This window comes from Apteryx rowi, unplaced genomic scaffold (assembly GCF_003343035.1).
Source record: "Apteryx rowi isolate R43461 unplaced genomic scaffold, aptRow1 scaffold_700, whole genome shotgun sequence".
Lineage (NCBI taxonomy): Eukaryota > Metazoa > Chordata > Aves > Apterygiformes > Apterygidae > Apteryx > Apteryx rowi.
In genome coordinates, this window is record NW_020450984.1 from 263,194 (window position 1) to 285,652 (window position 22,459).

The following is a 22,459-nucleotide window of genomic DNA, read 5'->3' on the forward strand; positions in this document are numbered from 1 at the left end:
ACCTCCAGGTGCTTCACCCCCTCCTCTGCCCAGGCATCCAGGGCCCCTTCCGTGGTGGCAATGGGCATCAAGGTGGCAGTGGGAGAACAGAGGAGCAGGGAAGGGAGCCAGTCACAAGAGATGACAAGGCTCGGCTTACAGGTAGCAGTGAGGGATGGGGAAAGGAAAGGAGGAGAGGCAGGGTGGAGGCAGGAGTGCAGGATGGAGGGCAGGAGGGTATGGTTAACCTGCTTGGCGGAGGGGTAGACAGGGAGAGGGGGTTGTGGGCAGGGCTGGGGGAGAACCCAGGTGCCCTGTGCACCTGGTTCTTCACTCTGTCACTCAACAATGAGGCCACCCCCATGTTCTGATGGGCACCTGCGATGCCCAGAGTCCCTCATGTGTCCTATGGGGTGAGCAACCCCCTGTGACCCCTTCCTAGACAGCTCTGAAACCATGCTCTCCTTTCAACGAGCAATAAAAGCCATGTAATTCTCCTCCTGCTGACACCACTGCTTCGGGGATTACCTCACACTGAGATAGCTTTAGCAATCTGGGGCAGGGAGGCTCTGACCCTCCCCACCATGCACTCTGTGAGCAAAACAAAGGATTGCGGACCGGAAGAGACTCCCGTCTTCGTATTACCATATACATCTGACAGGCCCTTCCAATTTCGCTTCTGCCTGACAAGGTAAGAGCTAGCTTCATTTTACAGAAAAGGAGTCCCGGACAGAGTCTGTAGAAAATGAGTATGGGTTGTAGGGGGCCTGCACAAATTGCTCCTCAGGTGAGAGGTAGAAACCATAGTATCTCTTTCTGTCAGCTCCTAGCTGAGATGGGGAAGGCTGCGACTAGAAGAGGAACTGTAAAGGGGGTTGTGTTGACAGGGGAAATGGTTGGTGAAGTTCTTTACAGCCCTTCCTGATGCTGATGGCATCCATTATTTCATTGGTGTGCCCAGTGCAGAAGGGATGGGTGGGCTGGTGGGATTTGTGGATCTTAAACCTTTGCCAGCTTCAGGATGAGGGACGATGACATTCAGGATGATCTGAAAGGCCTTGGAGACTCGTGTCCTAGGAACGGGAAGGTACATAATAGTACAGAGAGCAAAACCATCTGCTTAGAGACAAATATCAGGTGCCTCTGCTACCTGCTCAGTGCTTGTCAGCTGTAAATGAGAGGAGAGAGACCACGAACATTATTAAGAGACAGTGTGATGCAGATATGTAGGCTTTTTCAAGTGAGGTTGGTCATAGACAGTTAAGGTCATATCAGAGCTCTTGTATGAGTCTCTGTGAGACCTGGCCATGCAGATGATGACCGCAGAGGAGAAGGGAGCTAAGGCAGCTTTAATCCTCCTGTTAGCACAGTCCAAGCACTCCCTGGTCAGGAAATGCGACCATGGACATGCAGCTCAGCAGCCTGTTCCTGTTGGGATCAGAGCCTGGCCTTGCTTCCCAAAGGAGCATGGGGATGTCTCAGTGCCAGGACTAATCCTGTGTTTGTTTAGTCCGAGGAGAGAGTGAGCTGTCCTCATCCCACAGTGAGGAGGTCCTCTGCTGGGCTGACTGTTAATGCTCCTTTCAGGCTGTTCATGCTCCTTTCAGCCTCTGGTAAAAAGTTAATGTTCTACCAGCAGGACTGAAGCTAATGGAGTGGCAACGTTCCAGCTGTTGATTAGCGCAAATAAGAGATAAATGAACTCTTGGGTGAAGAGGAAACACGTGTGCTGTCAAATTGAAACTGAAAAGTTATTGCTCACAGAAGCGTGACTCCCCTGGAGTCTGTAGGAGCTCAGCCTTCCCAGTGCTGGTGTGGTGGGACCTAGGGGAACTGTTCCCCCAGCTCTTCAGTATGATATGTACCAACACCAACACTGTTATTGGAACTTCACTGAGCCAAAATTTTCTGCACCAAACTCAGACGTTTATTACTAGTTCTGACAGCACACTTGTCTTAGGGAACAAAATGTGTTTGGTTTAGCAGGTGTGTGTTTCATGGGTGGTGAAAAACATGGTAAAATCTTTGTAGGGTCAATGCTGAGTGAAGTTTCCACATGTGAGCAAGTCAAGGTGAACATCAGGAGATGGCACAGAGCTAAATGCGAACAGCTAATGCTGTTCTAACAAGACCTAATTTTTCCACAGGACCACCTGGGACATAATTTCTGCTGAAAATTAAAGAATGCTTGTGTATGTGAATTGGTGGGGGAGTTTTGTGGTCTTCCATCCTTGAAATCATTGTGAGTTATATCACTGACTTCAGTGGGGACACGTCCCAGCCTGGACTGAGCTTGTCTCCTGCTAACATACAGTTTTGCAAAGCTGTTAGAGAATTAGCATGAGCAGTTTTCCTGATGGGCTAAGCTCACAAGATGACTGATGACACCTAATTCCTAACTCTAACTGGGGGATTTTTGTGTGTTTGGCTTGTCCAGTTCCTGAGATGATCATTTGTGGTGGGAGGGATTTCCTGGGATGTTTTCCGTGTTCAGGCAGGAAGAGTGCTGTTCCCCTCTGTATGTGAAATGCTAAATATGAACTCAGAAGTAATCCAAAGTGATAAGGTCTGGGAGCAACAGGGGCTCTTTTTATCCAGAAAGATTGAACAAGCTTTGGGAGCCTGGAAGTGATTATTCTGAGAAATAAGAAAACACAAAACTTTTCTTGGATGCTCATTTAAAGATTAAATGTATGTCTCCTGGAAAATCTTATAAGATAGCACCTGTAAGAAATGAGTTAATGACTGTGATGGGGTAATGCTGGCACATGAACAAAAGGGTTTGAGAGTATGCTCAAACTTGAGGGTGTGGCTGCTTGTGCTACTAGGGGACTCTATTCRGTGACTCCAGAGATCCTCATCAGACTTACAGATATGTGAAACCATCCAAGTATGAACATGTGATGGTGGGCGACCAGCAAATCTTTGCTCTCCAGCCCTTGGCTGACTCACAGGTGGCTGTTTGTACTCATTCATGATTATTATATCTGGATGTAGATAGTAAGGGCAGTCCAGCTCATGTGGCATTGGATCCCTGCCTCATAGGTGTGCACGTTGGAGCTGATCATGCCCCCGATGGAGATACTGGAGGGAAACTGCCAGCTGCAGGAGTGACTCACAGCACTGGTGTCTGATGCCTATTCTAGGTGGGGATGATTCACCCTTTGGAGCTGCCTATTTCTCTTTGCTGATTGTAAAGAAAGTGCAGGGTGACAGACTCAGTCTTGAACACTTTGGTTTTGCATGCTGTTAGAGCAGAGGTGCTCTGCCTTAAAGGATTCAGAGAAAGGTATTTGTTTTGTTAGTCCTTTGCAGATTGCCTTTCTTTAATGCACAAAATGACCAGAAAAAAAACAAAAATACAGGGGTCAGACATTTTCAGCAGCCAACAYAGGATCTTCTCTAAACAGTTTTAAGGGGGAAATTAATGTCTCAGTGCCATCTTGTGGAACAATCTATGTAAGAGGACAGGCAGTGGCGACAGGTGCATCCAGTGTCATACTCCTCAGGCTGTGATTCATGGGGCCATCCTAAATGGCCTGGTGTTGGGCTATGGGTTGCATTACACTGTAAGCGCAAAGGCACCTTCCTTGATCCCTTCAGCTGATCCAACACTCCACATATGTCCCCTGGCCTGGGACCAAACTCCATTTCTGCCTGATGGTCTACAAGAAAAAGATACTGGGAAATGCTGCCCTAGAAGCATGTTGGAGTTTTAGGGGATTTGGTGGTGATTTCAGTAATTATGCCTCAAATGCAATGATTAAACCAAAGATTTCCACTGGAACCTGGGATTTCTTTCTTGCCTGAAAAGAGTGCAAGTCCACGGGAGCTCAGCAATCCTGGAAACTGCCTGTCCACTTCTCAGTCCAAATTAGAATATATAGGTGCCTATAGCTATGCTCAGTAACAGGAGACAAAGCCTTTCAGAGACAATGCAGCTGCTTTCTTGTTTGTAAAGTGAAGGAGTCTACTTGAAAGGCCCCTTGAGATCTAGGAAAGAAAAACAAAGTTGTAGGTCCAAATTTGAGGCATACGGATTGATTCACACCCTCATTCATCTGAGAAATGCTGGGAGATCTCCAATACACACTGATGCTAGGACTTCAGCTTTACATCTCCATTGGAAACTACCACGTGCAGAAGAAACTTGAGGCACCCCTCACCACCCTGAACTGGCACTCCCAGGCTCATGTTTGTGTGCTCCACCAATAAATGTTTGCACAGAAGAGAATCAAGTGACCTGGAAGAATCTATTGGTCCCTTTTTCTGTGCCAAACCATGGCTCACAAACCCATAGGAGAAAAAGTTTTCTAAGTAGGAAGGTGCTGTTGGAACACCCATTCCAGCAATGTGATTATCATCCCTCATGATTAAATGTTCTTTAATATCCCATACAGACTAGTAATTTACTGCATATTTAGCCAGGCAGTTCAAYGAGGTCAACAACAGATTTGTTGCTGGAGGAGGGCTTGTCCCAGTCCATAAAACCCTTCCTTGCTGCAATGTAGACAATCATCTATGGAGAACAGAGGAGAATCAGCTTCCCAGGTTCTTCCACACAGCTGCACAACATCCTGTGGGTGAGAGAAAAGCTCATGAACTTTTGCAAAGCAGTAGCAGAGTGAGGCATCACCAGGGACAGAGTCAGCAGAATGCTATGTCCCAATCCATGCAGCTGCCTGTGACTCTTCTGGAGCTGTGTGTCACATCCCTTTCAGAAAGATACTTAGAAGATGCAGCAGGTTTAGATGAAAGTGAAGAAAACCAGCAAAGAACTAGACAGGGCTCCTGGAAAAAGGTCCTGAGAGCTCAGTGGGTTTAATAGGTTGTGGTTGAAGAAAGAGTAATTGAAAAGGTATTAAAACATTTTTACAGTGGTGGGGTAAGAGCATTATTGCAGTTGGTGGGCAGGAAGATAAACAGAGGGAATCAGAAAGTTGAGATTTTATTTGTAGGTGTGGGAGAGTGAGGGCTCTGCTCTGGTATCCAGGTGAGATCAAAGGCGTCCATTTCTTATTTCTGGGATCCAGGTGTGAAGCTGTGTTTATTCCTTATGCTGATTTCCTGTTCCTGCCATAACTACATGCTGGCATTATGTCGTGCAAGCACCGGACTCTCCAAACCACACAGTTGTTAGCCTTTCTCCAGGGATTATTACTGGAGACAGGTCTCTTCTAGCGCCATATGAGAGGACAGGAGGGAGGGTTTGGTGAGGAGGCTCTGCACTAGCACGACCAGCGCTGCAGACACGGGGTGCAGTCAGTGCAGCCAGGTGCATGGTGCAGTGGGACCCAGAGCAACAGAGAAGAGTCCCAGCTGCTGAATTAAGGAAACACATCCTGCAGCATTGTCTTGGGAGAGCAAATATTCAGTCTGTAACAGCTCTATAGCCACTCTCTTCTTCCTGGCCATGGACAGTGGTGCACACCAGTTCCAGACAGAGCATCCTCACTGCCAGCTAGGGATGAGCAGGATAGTCCTGCAAAGTGCAGGCAAACAGTCCTAATCCCACCCATTAAAGCAGAACAGCACCAAGCCACCAGCCAGCAGGTTATAATGCAGAGCACAGACAAAATTGCTATTCATTTTCTGTGCCTATGGAAARGGTTATGGAGAATGAGAGCTCCATTTCTCTGGAGATACACTGCTCCTGGATGGAGTTGCAGAGCTTGCAAGGGACTCGTAGCAGAAAAGTTGCATCCTCATCATTTAGATTTAAACGGAAGGCAGGGGAGAGAGACTTTAAAGCTGGCTGCTACTTTATTGACTTGTTCATCGTTAACCAAATGAGTGAAGGTGTCTGAGGGTGAAAGGAGGTTGCCAAGTTTCAAAGGGTAACTTAGCTCAGCGCAATGAAGTCTGCTCTCACAACAGGAGCTCCCRCAGCTGCACGCTGGAGCCGGAGAGCAGAATGCTGGAGAAAATTCGGAAAGCACTCACGGTTCGTAACAGGACCATCAGGGAGCTGCTGGCAGAAGCACTGGGGATGTTCATCCTGATGGTAAGGAGGAGATGGACCCAGATGTGCATGTCCATTCATGTGTTTGTATGTGTGTGTATGGGGGGGCATGAGAGTGTAAACATTTGCAGCAGCAGTTCAGTGGTTTCCTGCCACATCCTCAGTGTTGCTCACCAGCTGGTTATTACTGCTTAACTCTCCTCTGGTCACACAGCAGCTTTGGTTCAGGGTAGACAATCTGTCAAAAACTTTCTGTTGGAAAAAGGCAATGCAAGTGGCAGGTGGGGCACCGAGAGAAGGTGAAGTAGGTTGGGATGAACAGGCTGCTCCTGTTCTCTTCTAGGAAAAAACAAACACAAGACTCTGAATGAAATCAAACAGTGGTGTCTTGTCAGATAGGGCAACACAACACTTGTGACAAACCCCCTTAAACTCCCAGGCAGTGAATTGGTGCTCTTCTCCCCGCAGTGCCAAAGGGGGCTGTGCGGGCTGAGCAGCTGCCACTGATGCCTGCCTGAGATCCTGCGCAGGGTTCAGGGGAGCAGTGGGCAGATCCTCAACTCCTCTGCCACTGACATTCTCTGTGGAATGAAAACAGCATTCATTCATCTTCCTGCTGGTGTTGCCAGGGTAATTAATGCTTGTGAAACTCTCTGGAGCCACAACCCACCATTAGAAAACACAATTACCAGGTGTAAAGCATGCCAGGAGTTTGCCTTCAGTTGTCTTATGCTGGCAAATGAATAATGTTTGTCCTGAATCATACAAAAAACTCTCCCCTTGCCTGAGGGATCTCTTGCACATGAAGTGAAGTKGTTTTGAGCTTTCAGGCTGCTTCAGAGGTGTTTGAGGGAGAGGGCAAGGAAGGCAGGGGCAGTTGCTTTGCAGTCAGAATTGATCCCTGGTGTTGGTGCAGCGCCCTGCCGGGATCAGAGCCTCAGTGCGTTGCCCCAGCATAACAAAATGAGATCTTCTCTCTGAAGAGGTCCAGGAACTGTTTGTGTTAATTTACTATACTTGGACTTAGCCTGTAAGCAATTCTGGGCAGAGTAAGGCACTTTAGTTTGCACAGAGGCCACCACAGAAGAGCTGAGGATTATCCAAATAATTCATACTTGGAGATTTCCATAAAAATGGGGACCTTTTGACATAGCTGTCTGCACAGATAAAGGTGCTTTTTTTTCAAGGACAACTGCATGTGCAAAGGATACTTGCATTTCATCACATCATCTTGCGTATTTAGTCCCTTGAAATCCATTCCTACTGCACAGGTAGTTCTACACACATTGGAAATCAGAGTACAGACATCTGCGACTCCTCAGCCAGACCTAAGCAAATATTCTTCCTTTTCCATCACCTTTGTTTTTGGTGGCAAAACTTCCCGGATGACAAAGAACAACTTTAGGGGAGTCCTGCCAGGGTGGCAGCATGAGGAGGATCCTGAATAATTCTTGTCTTCATGCCCAGGACTCTGACAGTTCAAGGGAGATTTTGGAGCCAGCAACTCATGTTGACTCTTCCCCCACTGAGCTCTGTGAGATGATAGAGTAGGAGGAGGGACACTGCACACTAAACAGCCCCATCAAGGGYTGGTGGCAAATAACAACCAGCATCCAAAGCTAGCCTCTCTGGCAGCCCCCTGCCCCTTGCTGCACCTGCGAACGTCCTCTCTGATCTCTAGGACTCCTGACTGACTGGCTGTTACTTGTACAATAGCACCCAGCCAGGATAGGGGATCTTGTTTCAATAGACAGGCAATGCTCATAAAGGAGGGTGCCAGGCAGCAGGAGTAAATGGGAGTGGGTAGGTAGGAAAAACAAAGGTTACTTTGGGATCATGAGAATAGAAGAAATGACCAGAGGTTTGGATCCATGCTGCAAAATAGCTTCTTTGACCTGTCCCTTACTTTTTTCAGGATAAAAAAGTTTCAGTTCAGCTTTAATAGCAGTCTCCTGCTCTGCTCCCCTCCCTCTGCACTTGCATGCATTCCTGCAAAACGTGTGTCCATCCTTTATGCATTTGATTCTCTTGGATCTGGCTTTGGAAAGGCTCAGAAATAAACAGGGAAAGAAATTTTGTTATGGGATATCCCAGATATTGCTTCAGGCTGCTTTTGCTGAGACAGACTGGGAGAAGGGCCCACACTGTGCAGGCTGTAAATTTGTGTGGAGCATGCAGTGTGGTCTGCGTAGATGAGAGAGGTGAAAATAGCATCTCTGGGGAACAGGGGATTTTGGTGATATCTGAAGGGGAAGAGGCAGAGCAGACACATGAGATAAAGACTGGATCCAGGCACAGCAGCAAGTAAAGATCTGAGTGAAAACAGGATAGCTCAAAGCAGAAATAGAGGTGTTGCAGAACATACTGACTTATTTCTTGGAGGAGCATGCTACCTGGTCCTTGTTCTCCCTGGATAAACACTGGTATAGTTTAAGGTATGGGATACTCTAAGTCCTAAGTGGTTTGAGAGGCAGAGACCTCAAAAGAAGCTTTGTCTTTCTGTAGATTTCTGTGTAAGAGCTGTGAAAATAAATGATTTTTCCAGCCTCTGACCACATTAAAAGAGTGAAGTATATTTACTTTCAGGACAGAGCAATTTCTTAAATATGTGTTTTCCTGCTGAAATAAAGTATTTACATTTCTTTTTAAGTTTTTCTTGTTTGTCTTTTAGTCACTAAAAAACATATTGAAATCTTGGCCATTTTCAATTTGTAAACATATGCATCGAAAGGAAAAGTCAAACCAGAATTTCCTTCATTGTTTTTGGCCAGAATAAGTTACCAAAATTAGAGTCAAGTTTGGCAAATAGCTTTGTCTTGATCAAGCTACATTTTTAGACAATAAATTAATAAAGAAAAAAGAAAAGTAAAAAAGAAAGAAAAGAAAGAAAACAAGAACTTGCCCAGCCCTCATTCCATCTGACTTGGGCTGTCTTTGGGATGTCTGTGGTGACTCTCTCTGGATTCACGCCCCTGATTTCACTGTGAGTGATCCCATTTGAACCTCAGACCTCAGTATGGGCAGCTTTGGCTTGTGTCCCCTGCACTGAATCCAGACCAAAGCATCTGGTTTGGTGTGATAGGCACCAAAAAGGAATACCCAGGTACTTGCTCAGTTTTTACAGGAGAGCCTTTGGAAATTTGTTAGTATTACTGGAAAAGTGCCAAGGAAGCCCAGTCCTCCACAGAAGTAATACTGCTTTTAACACACCTTTCTTTTCCATTCACTAGCTCATTGGCTTGTCTTCTGCTGCTCAAGTGACTTTAGGACGAGGAGAATTTGGGCAATATCTGAGCATCAATTTGGGATTTGGCATTGGTGTCACCTTGGGAATCCATGCAGCTGGAGGAATCTCTGGTGAGTAGGACACCTGAGCATAGGACATCTTTATGTCCTGCAAAGGCCATATGTCAGGGGCAGCAAGACTGGGCTGTGCAGCTGCAGGTGGCAGCATGGCAAGCAGAGGCAGTGGCCTCACCAACAATAAGTGCAGTCCCACCATGCCCAAACAAGAAGAGCAGAGCAGGTCCAGGGTCAGCCTTGTGATCCAGTGATCACCAGACAAGCCTGCAGGGGTGAGACAGGTTTGAGACCAAGCCAAGGAGTAGAGATGGCAAGGCAAGATCAGGATCAACAAGGTGCAAGGCAGGCACAGCATACCTACAGTATGCTGAGAGCCTGATCTTAAATGCATGTCCTGAGCCAAGACAGAGGATGCATGGGTAGATGCCCCAGATGAGGCTTTTCACAGCTCTTGCTCACAACTCACTTGTGTTCAGAGCTGTCTGACCCAAGGTTACACAACTGCACCATATCAGAGAAGACCTTGAACACAACAGCCAAACACATGTGGTGGTGGTGGGGAAAGAGCTTGCAGAGGAGGATTACAGAGACAGAKGGTTCCAGGTTGGTCATTAGAGGTAATTAGAGCCCCTTGATGCACTCAGGGCCCTGACAAAGTGGTGCAGACTCCTTGCTCACTTGTAAAGACTGGCCAGAGGCAAGTGGGACAGAGACAATGGCAAAGATTTAGCCAGCTCATGTTCTCACACAGTCATCAGAGAAAGATTTCAGCAGTGCCCACATTAGACACTTGGAATATGCCATCAGAGCATGGCCCAAGGAGATAAGAAGTTTGGAAAACATGCTGCCAATATGACCCATGGGGAAGTAAATCATTTATTGGAAAGGAGAACTTGCTGCTGATGTTGCAACAGGGAATGGTATTTTCTCCTTATCATCCACACCCATGCGCACATATCCACACACAAGCACACCCTGCACTCACACAAGGTGGTGTTTCAGGCCTGTAGGATGGTATCTCTCACATGACAGAGCATTACCTCTTGAATTGGGCAATTTCTGCATTCATTTGCCCCAAGTGAAGAGATAAGGGCTCTAGTAGGCAGAAAATTAAAGCAAGTCCTTGCTCTTGAGCTGTGGGAAAAGAGAGATTCCCAAAGCTGGGGACAGGTTTGAAAAGAAAGTTGTTCCACATGAGCGGTCAGCTCTTAATCTCCCCGTCCATTTGGAACTGGTGGATTCATCCTGGGGAAAGTTTGCTGAGCAAAGGGGGTCCTTGCAGTCTATGGTGACATTTGAGATGAGGTCTCAGCTCAGTCAGCAACAGGCTGGTTCTGGAGCTGGCATCAGGGCTCCTTGGCATCGTGATTTGGCTTCATGTACATCACAAGATGCTTCTTGTGGTCACAGAAATGGCTGGTTCATGCCCACAAGGAATCAGAAGATCAAAGAAAAAGGGGTCTCCCCCAATTTCAGTTGTGATTGTGGGATTGTAGCAGGCAGCACATGCACTTTCACCTCACTCTGTCTTGCACTTTGATGAAATGCTGTGTGTCTGGATCTTACTCCTTTTTGAGTCTGAAGGAGGAGAAGGCCATTGAGACTGGAACATTTACTGATACCCAGAATTTACACTTACTAGACAGGACAAAGCAAATATTTCCATTGGACTTGTGGGAAGATTATGCCTGGAGAACAGAAGTGATTTGTGCTGAGGGCACAAGAATTATGTGGCCAAAGCCAGAATTGAACCTGGATCCACTTAGTCTTTCTCCAACAGCACCATGGCGATACCTACTCCTCCACAAAAAATGTTCCCTCAAAATAGGGAAAACTGCTCTTGTGCTATATGAGAACTAGGTGCTAAAAGGTTTAATGAAATGCAGTCCAAGATTACAAACTCTGCAAGGGGAGGACCATGTCTGCTCTGGACCAGCAGGTGTAACCATGGTCTGGGCAGAAACAGCTGTCCTAATCCCTTCTCAAGGCAGTGATATCCAAGAGCTAAGCTGATCTGCTGCTGACAGCCCTGTATAGTTTTGCTTTACAAACATGAAGATATGCGGGCCTCACTGGTTGATTTCAGAGTTTGTTACTCCAGCCTCTAATGCCTTGCTCCCAGAGGTGCTAAGAGCCTGCAGCTGCCATCAGCTCAGGGCACTCAGCTCCGCCAGGATCAGACCCTCCTTGCCTATCAGATGTTTGAGAGGTCTCTCCATTGTTTGGGATACAATTTGTAACCAGTATATGTAACCATATAAAGGGTGGGTGATGGTCTAAGGTCTGGGCTCCCTTTAAACTAAACAGAGAGAAGCCCATGTAGAGGGAGACTCATGCCATGCCATGAGAGGTGCCTCTGACAAGTGAGATGACCKGCTTTCTGGGAGCAGCTTGTGGTCTATAGTGAGCTAAGAAGAGGACACTGAACTCTTAGAAGACTAAAGCTAGGTGCTCTCTGCCCTGCTTCATGTAGGAATATTGCAGTCATCCATCTAGCAGTAGCCCAGCTGGAGGAGATGCCACCACTGTGACTTTCTTGACAAAGTGATGGGCAAGTATTTAACAGGTTCCAGGGAAACCACAGGGGAGATCCACACCCTGCTCAGTGAACCAGAGCTAAAAACTGCTCCAGAGGCAGRCAGGAGTTCTCAACCTGCCTATGTGTGGGCCCACAGCAGCCCATGAGCTGTGAGCTCATACACTCTTACATGCTTTGGTCAGGGTAGAAGTCCCAGGCTGCAGGTGTAAATGACAATCTGAGATGCAAATCAGTGGAGGACCAAGCTGGCTAGATGCATCCCTCTCTCCAGGGAAAATGGGTCAGCTTTGTGCAGGAGGGAGACCCTGCCACCATGGCTGGGGGAGTCTTAGTGCTTGGTACTCTGGAGCAAAGTCTGGGTCATTACCTGTGGTATGGGGGGCATGCTCCAGAACAGGTCCATCAGAGCAGATACTACTCTCTTTTGTTGTGATTTTGCAGGAGCTCATCTGAATGCCTCCATTACCCTCACACACTGCCTTTTAGGGAACCTTCCCTGGAAAAAGCTCCCAGTTTATCTGCTTGGCCAGTTCCTGGGCTCCTTTCTGGCAGCAGCTACTGTTTTTGGCATCTACTATGGTATGGTTGCTTCTTCATCATGGCAGGGGCGGGGTGGGGGGGCACTGCTGCGGACACCATGTCAGTCTTAGCTCACAGTTCATCAAGATGTTTCCCTTTACTGTACCCAGAATGAGGTCTGGGTGAGGAGGGCGAGCTCTTGGCTAGTGAGACAGATCATTATAGCTCAAGGCCAATGCAAGGCCTAGGGCATTCCCACCACCAAAACCTGCCTCAAGGCTGGTAGCTGCATTTTGGCAGTGTTGTGTTTCTAAGGGTCTGTAAGTCCTCCAGTGCCCAGAGTCACTGTGGCTGGGGTTCTCATGGTGATACCTGAATCRGAAAGTGCAAGGGCTCAAGTTAGATGGGCTACCAAGCATCAAGCACAGCTGGAGCTGTGTGGGGGACTCAGCTGGACTGTGRAAGACAGAACAGCWGTTATTCATGTTTGTGACTTGTGARCAGAGGACCCRCAACCCATTGGCTACAGCATGTCCAAATCTCTGGGGGGCAGAGGGAGGGAAGCCTCCCAGTGCAATATGAGCATTCAGCTCCCACCAGGCWTCTGGAGAAGGGATGGGGAGCTGGCAGGTTAAGGAAGCAACTGCAGACCAAAGTCTGCTGGTGACAGATCAGTGACCATGCTCTGGAAGGGGTGTGTCGCTCTGGTCACATCTCCTTTTGCCTCTTTTCCCGTTGTGTCTGTACTGGCTGCAGTGGGTAGACATCTGTCCATGTCACAYGCGATGAACTCCGTGCTGGCTGCTGTTGCTAACTCCCCTAACTCCCTTTCTCCTAGATGCACTGTACGACTATACCAAGGGGAACTTTACAGTGACGGGTCCAACTGCCACGGCGGGGATCTTCTCCACTTACCCTGCTCCCTATATGTCCTTGATAGGGGGCTTCTTCACAGAGGTCAGTGGGGACAGCTGTGATGTGCTAGGAGAAGGTGAATGGCAATAGGCACTATTCCAGGTCTGGCACAGAGGCCCCACAGTGCTATGTGTGCAGACCCAAGCACAACCCTAGCTCCAAGGAGCCCACTGTCCTGACAAGTGTCCAGCTGCAGGTAGGGTTCAAGGTAGCTTGGTGGCTAAGTTGGGGAGCAGGAGCATAGCAATCGCACTCAGGCTGGGAGAATAGCCTGGGTCAGGGGAGGACTCAGTCAGGATTACAGCCCAAAGTGTGGCCAGCACAGGTCACTGCGCTGGTACAAGCTGTGCTCAAGAGAGCATTAACAGGAGGAAAGTTCCAAGCATGAGACCTCATCTGCATGGTCCCTCRAGATGATGTGGGAGACTGAGGGACTTGGTTCTTCCAGCCACCTCAACAGAGTCTGCTGCTGTGGGGCCAGATCTGTCCCCTTTTCCCCATGTGGTGGGTTAAGTCACTGCAAATTGTATCTCAGGCCAAGGCCTACCTGCTCCTTCCAGTCCCATGCTTGTCTCAGGAGAACTGCCAAGCCTAAAGGATAACACTTCCAAGATGCTTCTCAGCTCAGTCCGAGTGCCCTACAAGCACTTCCCCTTGTGCTCAGCCCAAGCAATGGGAAATTTGAAGCCGAGCTTCGACAGGAACCATCTCCCATGGCTTCTGGGGAGAACCCTGAGTTGTTCCTCCTGTCCTGGATCTTATACTCACTCTGCACTCCCAGGCAGCTCTCCTGGCTACCCCTAACCAGTAYAGCTGTCCTGGGACTGACTTTGCAGGATTACAGCCTGTCTGGATTGAACTTCTGTGGGTTTGACTAGGCCAGTTGGCATTGAATACAGTTTATTCCCAGCACATAACACAATATCAAGATGCCCAGAAATAAGAGGGGAATAAAAGCTTGTCTCAGATATTAAGAACACTCTCAGTTTTTTTTTTTTTGCCATTAGATTTTTCATCAGAAGGCTTGACAGTGAATGCAAACCACCTGCACAGCAAGCCAATGAGATATAGCTATATAACTATTCATTGTAATCTCCAATAATGCTCTGCTGAGTTCCAGTCATGCAGTAAAATCTCCATCCTGACATTATTTCCACCTGGTTAGAGTACTCACTCCTTTGGGGATGCCTCGGAGGATTTGGAGTTATTCCCAAGTGTGTCCCACACTCTGCAGTGCTACAGGAGAAGGCACGTTCACATTTAATTCAAGTCTGAGGAAAGCCATGCTTTTGTTTCTGAGCTGATGAAGATCTGCCTGGCTGTGATGGGGAGCATGGTGAGAGCTGGAGAGCCTCCAGATGGTCACCTGATTGCTCAGCCTCCTATGGAGCATGCAGTGTCCTCGCTGCATAAGAAAACAAATGACAAAGTGTTGCCCAGAGCTACGGGTTTCTGCTCTTACTGTCATCTTTGCAAGCAATTCAATAACATTGGGGTCCTCCCTGACTTGACCAGAACTTGAATCCCACCTGCTCTTCTGGTCTGGGAAGTCACTTCCTCTCTGTTGAGCGTGATCCTTCTGCCTTTGCCAGTCTGTCTACTGACCTGCTTTCCCTTTCCTGTTCCTGCAGTTTATAGCAACGATGATGCTGTTCTTGGGCATTCTAGTCATCCATGATGAGAAAAATAATGGCGCCCTGAAGGGCACACAGGCCCTGCTCACGGGTATCCTGGTCCTAGGCATTGGCCTGGCGATGGGGATGAACACAGGCTATTCCATGAACCCCTCCCGGGACCTGCCCCCAAGGGTCTTCACTGCCATTGCCGGCTGGGGAGTGGACGTCTTCACGTGAGTTACCTGTTTGGATTTTATACTGCCGAGTTCACAAAAGAGAGCAGACAAACCCAAGCAATTAAGCAAATTTTTTCGACCAAATGACACTATGCCTGCAATGTGGACTCTCCCTTTTCAGTAAACGAGGGTCGCACACAGGGGAGCCCCGTGTGTGGCACACACATAATTTGGAGTACACCAAAACTCCAGCACGGGATTCAGCTCCACATTCAGATACTTAATTTAGGCACCTACAACATGGAAGTCTACTGGTGAGTAGAGATCTAGCTGGTTACTTCAGTGAGTAGAGAGCCAGAGAGTTATTCAGATGACCTGAAAGGAGGTAGTTACAGCTGGATTGCTAAATAGCTCTCATAAATTTACATTTTTGAATCTGGAGATGAAACCCTACCTTCTAGTATCTAGTAGGACTGGGTCTCATGCTACGGCTTTTCCCATGGTGAAGGCATTAGTAGAGTCTCTCTCCTGTGCCTGCTGCCCATTTTCATGAAACTTGAAGAAAATATCATTGAGAGCTTGACCTCTCTATAAAGTTTGGTAAAGGAAAAGCAGATGTTATTAGAAATGGGGAAGGTGGAATGGTGTGTCTCTGTCTGGCAGTCACATTCACCAGGATTGCATAGGCTATTTCTTAAGGAGAGTAGAAAACCTGCAGACAGCGCAGAGCTAGTTTCCTAGACCAATAGGGAGAATGACTCTTCCACCAGCAATTAGACCAATGGATGCAGAATTTGTTTAAGCCATCTGTGTCAGGTTAGCCACCTGGCTTTCTCTAAAGCAGCAGATGAAGATGAAATAATTGAAAACCAAACTGCATTTTGCTAGCACTACAACAACTATGTGCTTGTGTGGCTATGGTGTGATGCTGTGAGTGGTAGMATGAATGAAAGGTGAACGTTAATCTGTTTAAGGCATCCTGCAAAGTGTAATTCTTGGTAGGAGGATGAATCCTGTGGTTAAACCACAGCTTTGGGAAGCAGTTTTGGGTTAATTTCCCCACTCTCCATGATCCTTCACGCACATTGCTTATGCTTTCTGTGTCTGTCAGTAGTGGAAGCTATCTACTTCCTACACACAACGATATGGAGAGCCCATGGATTTCATACGCGATGACACGAAGCCCATGGAAACCAAAAAGATCCTTTCTTTGACTGAGCAGATTCTGTGTTAAGCCCTTAGAGTCCCTGAGACTTTCAGGTAGCCAGCTCTTTGGCAGTGAAAAATACCGCGCTCATGAAATTCTCGTTGGAAGTTATTTACTGCAAGGAAAGATAACTTTGCTAGCGTAGAACTGCACCCCACATCAACAAAGATCACAGGGGAGCAATTTACTTGTCCTTCATTTCAGAAATGGTAGAGTACCCAGGAGATTTGCAATGGGCTTGCAGATGTGGCATAAGATGTATGGGAGACCCACAGACTCTGGGAGCTGCTGCTGGAAGAGCCAGCATGTGGGAAGGCACTAAACRCCTTTGCTTACATAGCTCACTTTTGCCCTAGCAGTCTTAGCTCAACTCATTTTATGTCGTGCAGCAGCAGGGCAGTGGTTTGTGTCTGGCTCATCAGAAGCCTGTTCTGTGTTTCCTTTTAGGGCTGGACATGGCTGGTGGTGGATCCCACTCGTAGCTCCAACACTGGGAAGTCTTTTTGGTGTTTTAATCCACAAACTCTTTATTGATTTTCACAATCAGCCTGTCCTGGAAAGTGGAAATGAGAAAAGACAGCCAGACGTGGAGATTTCTAGGATGTGACAGCCACGTGCCCTGAGGAAAGGGCCTGAAAGGAAAGCTTAGTTGGACCATGTGCACTGACAGTCAAAAGGTAACTGAATGGATACCAGCATGTGCAATGACACTACCATTATGTATGGCAGTGTTATGTATTCCTGCACATGGAGAAATGAGAGACAAGTTTTTAATAAAGCAATTCTGCTCAACCAGACAAACTGGGTCTCTGAGACACTGGGAAGACCTGGATAGGGCTACACTTGTCTATGACCCAAAGAAAATTTTCAAACTCGCTGTGTAAAAACTTATTGAAAAAAAAAAAGAAAAATCACACTCCAGAGAAAAGCAAAGCAGAGCTGCAAGACTCCAGATACTTGAAAGTCTATAGCAACCAAAATAAATACAAAATCCAATAGTTAGGCACAAAATAAGTATTAGTCAGGGGATCATGCCAGTGAAAACACAGGGAACACCTTCACAGTGGCAGGAACAAGTTAAAGAAATGTTGATCAGGAATATTCTTTAGTAAGAGATAGATACTATACTAATGAACCACAGGTTTAGATTTGCTTCCATTTGCTAATTTGACACACTAACATCTACTCTGGCAGGGCACAAAGAAAAGCAAGGGAACTGACAGTCTGAAATAGAAATTTCATTTTTGTTTTTTTTGTCTGAACATTCAGCAAGCACTGAAAAATTTGTAAACTACAGGGTCTTGTGATTCCTTGTACAGTTCTGCTGGAACAGGTTAGGAGATGTTTTGGGCTATGTTGGCACAGTGAAAACATGTTTCTTACTGATGGGTTAGACTTTAACTACCAGCATACAAAAGGATTAAGACAACTTCTTTGACAGCATGTCAAAATGATGAGACAAAGGAAGAGCCTTTCTCCACTGTGACTGCACCAGAAACATGGCAAGAGACTGTTGTACTTCAGCAGGAATTCTGCCACTTCCATCTGAACTACAGAAAGGGCCTGCAACAGCCTTACAAGTCTGAGAAAGCATTGGACTAGAAGTAAAACAATAGCAAAAGCTGCCTGTTCACAGACCAGGTGATATAGTTTAACTCCTCTGGAGAATTCTTAAGCAAATCTGGTATATATGTCAAGCAAATGACTGAGGCTCCAGGGCTGGGTACTGCAAATGCACACAACGCAGGGCTCTGCAAGGGTAGGATGCGATAGACCATCACTACTGCGCAGAATCCCAGAAACTGGCATTTAATGGCTTTGACAATTGATTATTCACATCTCACTGTTAAAGGGACTATCAATGTACCACTGTGGCATGAGGTGGGGTGGTAGATATTAACATCCCTGCTTCCTCATTAGAACTGATCTTGTGTTATTAAAGCAGTTACAGCAGGACCTTCACCTGGCAAAAGATGCACATCAGCTTAAGAGGGCTGAAGAGCATTAGAGGATTTTCTTTAGTGTAGGGGATGTGAGAAGGCAGCTTCCAGGCAACCTTTGGAGGGTTCTTTGAGCAGCCACATTTGAAGGTGGGATACAGGGAGTGCAAGAAGAGAGCAAAGCATGGCAGAGCTGGGGCTGATGGTTGCACAGATTTTGAATGGTGAGCATAGGACAGAAGTGGAGCTGCTGTCATACAGATGAGACTTTTGGTCTGTGTGAACTAAAGTGGGAACTTTGGAGTAGCTCAAGGTGGGATCAGCTTAAAGACACTGTAACCAATCCTTTTTCATTGGGGGATTCTCTATCACAATAAAAAACAATTCATCCTGCATACTGCTGTTACCATACATTCTTGTGCATGTGCTCCCAAAGGCATCTTCAAATATCCAGTCACTCTGCAGGAAAATATTCAAATCTTTATTAAAATACTATTAAGCACTTACAGGGTGGCTTGGTCTTTCCGAAGGCCATAAACGCTCGTGAAAGCCTCACAACATCCCTGTGAGGTAGGTTGGTCTTATGCAATTATGCAACTGTTTCATAAATAAAACATGTTGTTGTTTAAATAATCAATACTTGCTTGGAGATGGTGACTTTGCATTCCCTACTTAGGCACAGAATGGGCGGGCTGCTATGATGTGTTTCCAGCATATCTAAGAAGACTGAATGGCATAGAAAATTAATGGAAACAGTCAGATGTTACTGAAAACCAGAAATGAATGGGTTAAAGTGCAGTTTTACCTGAAAACTTACAGTATAGAAAATAGCATCAGAGCCTTCTAGGGCTGTAGGATCTCAATGGCCCCTGGTCAGATCCTGTCCAGTTAATAAGTGATAAAGACTTTTTGAATGCTCAACTTTGCAAATGAATGTGTGACAAATCAAGGTGTCCTCTTGGCTTACAACAGTCTAACACCACTGATGCAGCTGGAGCTGCCCTGGCTTAGCAGTCCCCAGCCASTTCTCACAAGGGGAGAAAGCAGAGGCAGTGAGGGTTCTTGCATCTTCTCGTTGCCTCCAGGCTCATTACAGAGGACATCACACAGAGCTCACTATCCCAAAGAATACAGCATGAAGGCCAAGGAGTGGTCTTGGCTTTAGAATGAGTGGCTAGGCCAATGCAGGGACACGGAAACCCCAGGTCCCTCTATACCGTGAATCTCAGAGTTGGAAGATTGGAAGGAACACAGGGAAATGCAGAGTTTGATTCTGTCTGAAATGGAAGATATTTCTTCGTGTTGTGGGTTCCAGTCTGCTCCCTTAACATGCAAGGTCAGGGCAGGTTTATTTCAAAGGAGACAGCAGAAATATCCTCACATGCTGTATTTCAGCGTGGGTCTATTAAAGTAATAGTGACTTACATTTACTTCCATTTCACTGCTGTAGTTGCACAGTAATAATAGCTTCCCTACAGAGCAGTGACATCAAGGACTTCTTCATGCCCTCTGAAAAGTACATGCTGCAAGTAGCAGAAGTGAATCAAATCAGTGTCTCAAGGTTTTTGCTCAAAGCCACCAGGATCTACCTCCCTCCCACGTCAAAGTACATTGTGGTTATATTTCATGCAAATTCTGCAGTGTAGTTTCCATAGGAAGATCTATTCATGCACAACAAGGGGCTTGGTCTGAAGCTCTTAGACTCTGCATCAGAGAACATCAAAGCTTATTGCAAATGATGTCCAGGGTCAGATCTGGGGGTCTCGCTTCCTTGAAGAATTCCCAGGTAGTGAGGAAGTCTTGGAGGATGTCATGCTAGTATGGCTCTTTTGGGAGCCTGCTGGCTGGGAGGACGGTTTCTTTTTGATCACTGGAGTTTTGTTCTTGCTTTTAAATACTTTGTTGGGGTCCAGCTTGTTCACAAAGGAGTCAGCTTCTTCAGAAAGGAGAGCTGTGTTGATGGTTATGGGTTTATACATGTTAAACCATTGCTGAAAGGCAGGATGGTGGGGAAGGAGGATGTTAAAAATGAAGCTGCCATTAGACATTCCCTCCCTGCTCTTCCCTCATCCCCAAGACCTGGTTTTAATCATACAGCAGCAGGAACACATATCAGTTTGCAATAGTTTACTGGATTGTGCAAAGTGACCTGTGATAAGGATGGTCCCAGCTGCAGCTACAGCCCTGGAACTGCCCCACATTCCAGAGAGGGAAGAGGAGAACCAGACACAAACCTAAAACTACCTTTCTTGCAGTGTAACTCCTATCAGGAGCAACTTCTGACTTAAACCAACAGGAGGAAATGCAAGAGGAGGGGATGAAACTAAACCACATTTATTTAGATTCAGAGAAGCAGAAAGGATTTAAAAAATCTGGAATTTAAGAGTGCTTATGAAACAGAACCAAACTAGTTGTACTACTTAAAATACAGCCTCCCTCCCTCCCTTCACATATACGATACAGATTTTTTAACTCTTTACACAAAGGATATATGTTGTTTCTCTTCTGCCTTATTTTATGCCTAGAAGTGATCATAATACAKTTTTTTGGTTCCCAGATTCCCCCGTAATGTTATGCCCTGCAGTTCCCATCTCTTAGTGCTCTTCCTATCAGTTGTCCATTGCACGAAGTCAGGAAATGAAACTGTAGGGGATATGATATTACAAACCCCACTGAAACCACCCTCAACGAAATGCTGAACAAGATAAACAGAAGATCAATAGAAAAATATAGAGGGCAATCAGTTAATGTACTGCATAATGGAAAAAGGCTTTAATATATCATCCTTAAAGACCTTTGAAGATGATAATGGTTAACATATTAGGAGGATATAATTTAACAAAAGCTGTGAAATGGCTAGGGAATACACGAGTGATTTCACTAAGGTTTGTGAATATACTGAACGTACCAAAATGTTCTAGCAGGAAAGCTACAGAAAGGCAGAGCACAGGTATATGCTAGAGTACCATGCACACAGCCCTGACTGATAAGGTAGAGCACAGTACATCAGGGAAGAACCCAGAAATACAAAGAGCCAAATTCTGCAGGCACTGATAGACAGGAAGCAGGCAGTGATTTTAGTGAGTAATTTTGATACATGCACAGGGTTGAGGCAGGGACCAAGGAATATCATGTCATCAATACAGGTAAGGGCAGAACACTGACCAAGACCCACCAGGCCTTGCCAGCATGCACAAACATTGCACAGGCTTATGCGCTGTATTCAGCTGTATTAAYGGCTCCATTTCCTGACTCTCCACAAGGTGGAAGCTGGGTTGGGGCTGAATGCCCAGTCGAGCACAGAGGAATGGTAGGTCTCTAATAGCAGGGTTCTGACAGAGTAGAATAGCAATTTTAATAATAATAATGAGCTGGACTGGCCAGCAGGCTGTACCTGGAGCAGGGAACAGCATGAAAGCTGTACTCTCCCACAAGTACTTCTGGAACTGCTGGGATTTAAATTGCTCTTTTGGGCACCATCTCCGCAGGGCACCTCTGTGACTGAGGAGGACGGAAAGGGATTAGTACCCCTTATAAGGCTAAAGCTCATAGTCCTCCTCTGGGTTTCTGTCCAGTGTGTACTTAGACCTCCCTCTTCACCCAGACAGCTCTTGTTCCATGCAATGCCCAGAAAGCTGATCTAGACAAACCTTACATAGCTGTGGGGATGAATGCCCTTATATCTCTTCACTTGATGGCAGTCATGGAAGTAGAGGATGGCTTCAGAGCCCAGAAAGCACAGAAATAGTTGGGGTTCTACCACCTGCTATCAGAGGTCAGAGACAGAGCCCAACTCAGGTGAAAAAAGCAGAGTCAACACAACAGTAGTGACTTTGCTCACGTAAATAAATGACTGTAACATGCCTAGCGGGGAAAGGCTCATGGACTTTCCCATGGCTCACTAGGAGGGCCTACCTGAGCCTGCAGACTGCTTGTCAAAAGGTAGAAAGGTGTTTTCTGGTCCAGATTTACTTTAAATACTGACAAGCTGGATCCTGCTGTCTTACCTTGGCCTGGGGGCTGACCCCATAGCTGGTGAAGGCATATTGCCACTGTGGAAGACCCAGGTGGGTGATGAGCAGGCGGTAGTAGGCTGTGAAGGTTTTGGTGAGGAAATGCCAATATAGAGCTCTGTCCAAGAACCATATCTCTGTGTCTGGGGAGACAACTAGAAAAAGGAAACAAAATTTATGTTGCTGCTTTGCAATGATAGAGATCAACTCCTGGCCAGCATCAGCTGGGAGACACAACATACTTATCCAAAAGGCTTGACATACTTATCCAAAAGGCTTCTAAAAGACAG

General features: G+C 46.5%; 2 protein-coding genes across 10 annotated transcripts in view; one reads left to right on the forward strand and one right to left on the reverse strand.

Moving 5' to 3' along the window:
• Positions 1–4,258: 4,258 nt before the first annotated feature.
• The window catches only part of TPGS2 (tubulin polyglutamylase complex subunit 2), a 37,188-nt gene continuing 18,987 nt past the window's right edge, over positions 4,259–22,459 (reverse strand). Inside the window, exons 6-8 of one of the 9 annotated variants that reach the window (XM_026087097.1) lie at positions 22,164–22,324; positions 14,392–14,622; positions 4,469–4,556 (exon numbers count right to left, since the gene is read on the reverse strand). In XM_026087097.1, the coding sequence (XP_025942882.1) occupies positions 14,422–14,622; positions 22,164–22,324 (362 nt within the window). In that variant the 3' untranslated portion in view covers positions 4,469–4,556; positions 14,392–14,421. Of the gene's footprint in view, positions 4,557–14,097; positions 14,623–18,542; positions 20,148–20,647; positions 20,800–21,550; positions 21,658–22,163; positions 22,325–22,459 lie in introns of those variants that run through there. The other 8 variants (XR_003256938.1, XR_003256939.1, XM_026087098.1 and 5 more) reach the window with 8 other exon arrangements.
• On the forward strand, positions 5,832–16,823 carry LOC112976154 (aquaporin-7-like). Its single transcript, XM_026087101.1, has 6 exons — positions 5,832–5,983; positions 9,172–9,298; positions 12,225–12,362; positions 13,141–13,259; positions 14,849–15,066; positions 16,664–16,823. Exons 1-6 carry the CDS (start codon positions 5,894–5,896, stop codon positions 16,821–16,823), a joined length of 852 nt encoding a protein of 283 aa, XP_025942886.1. The 5' UTR covers positions 5,832–5,893.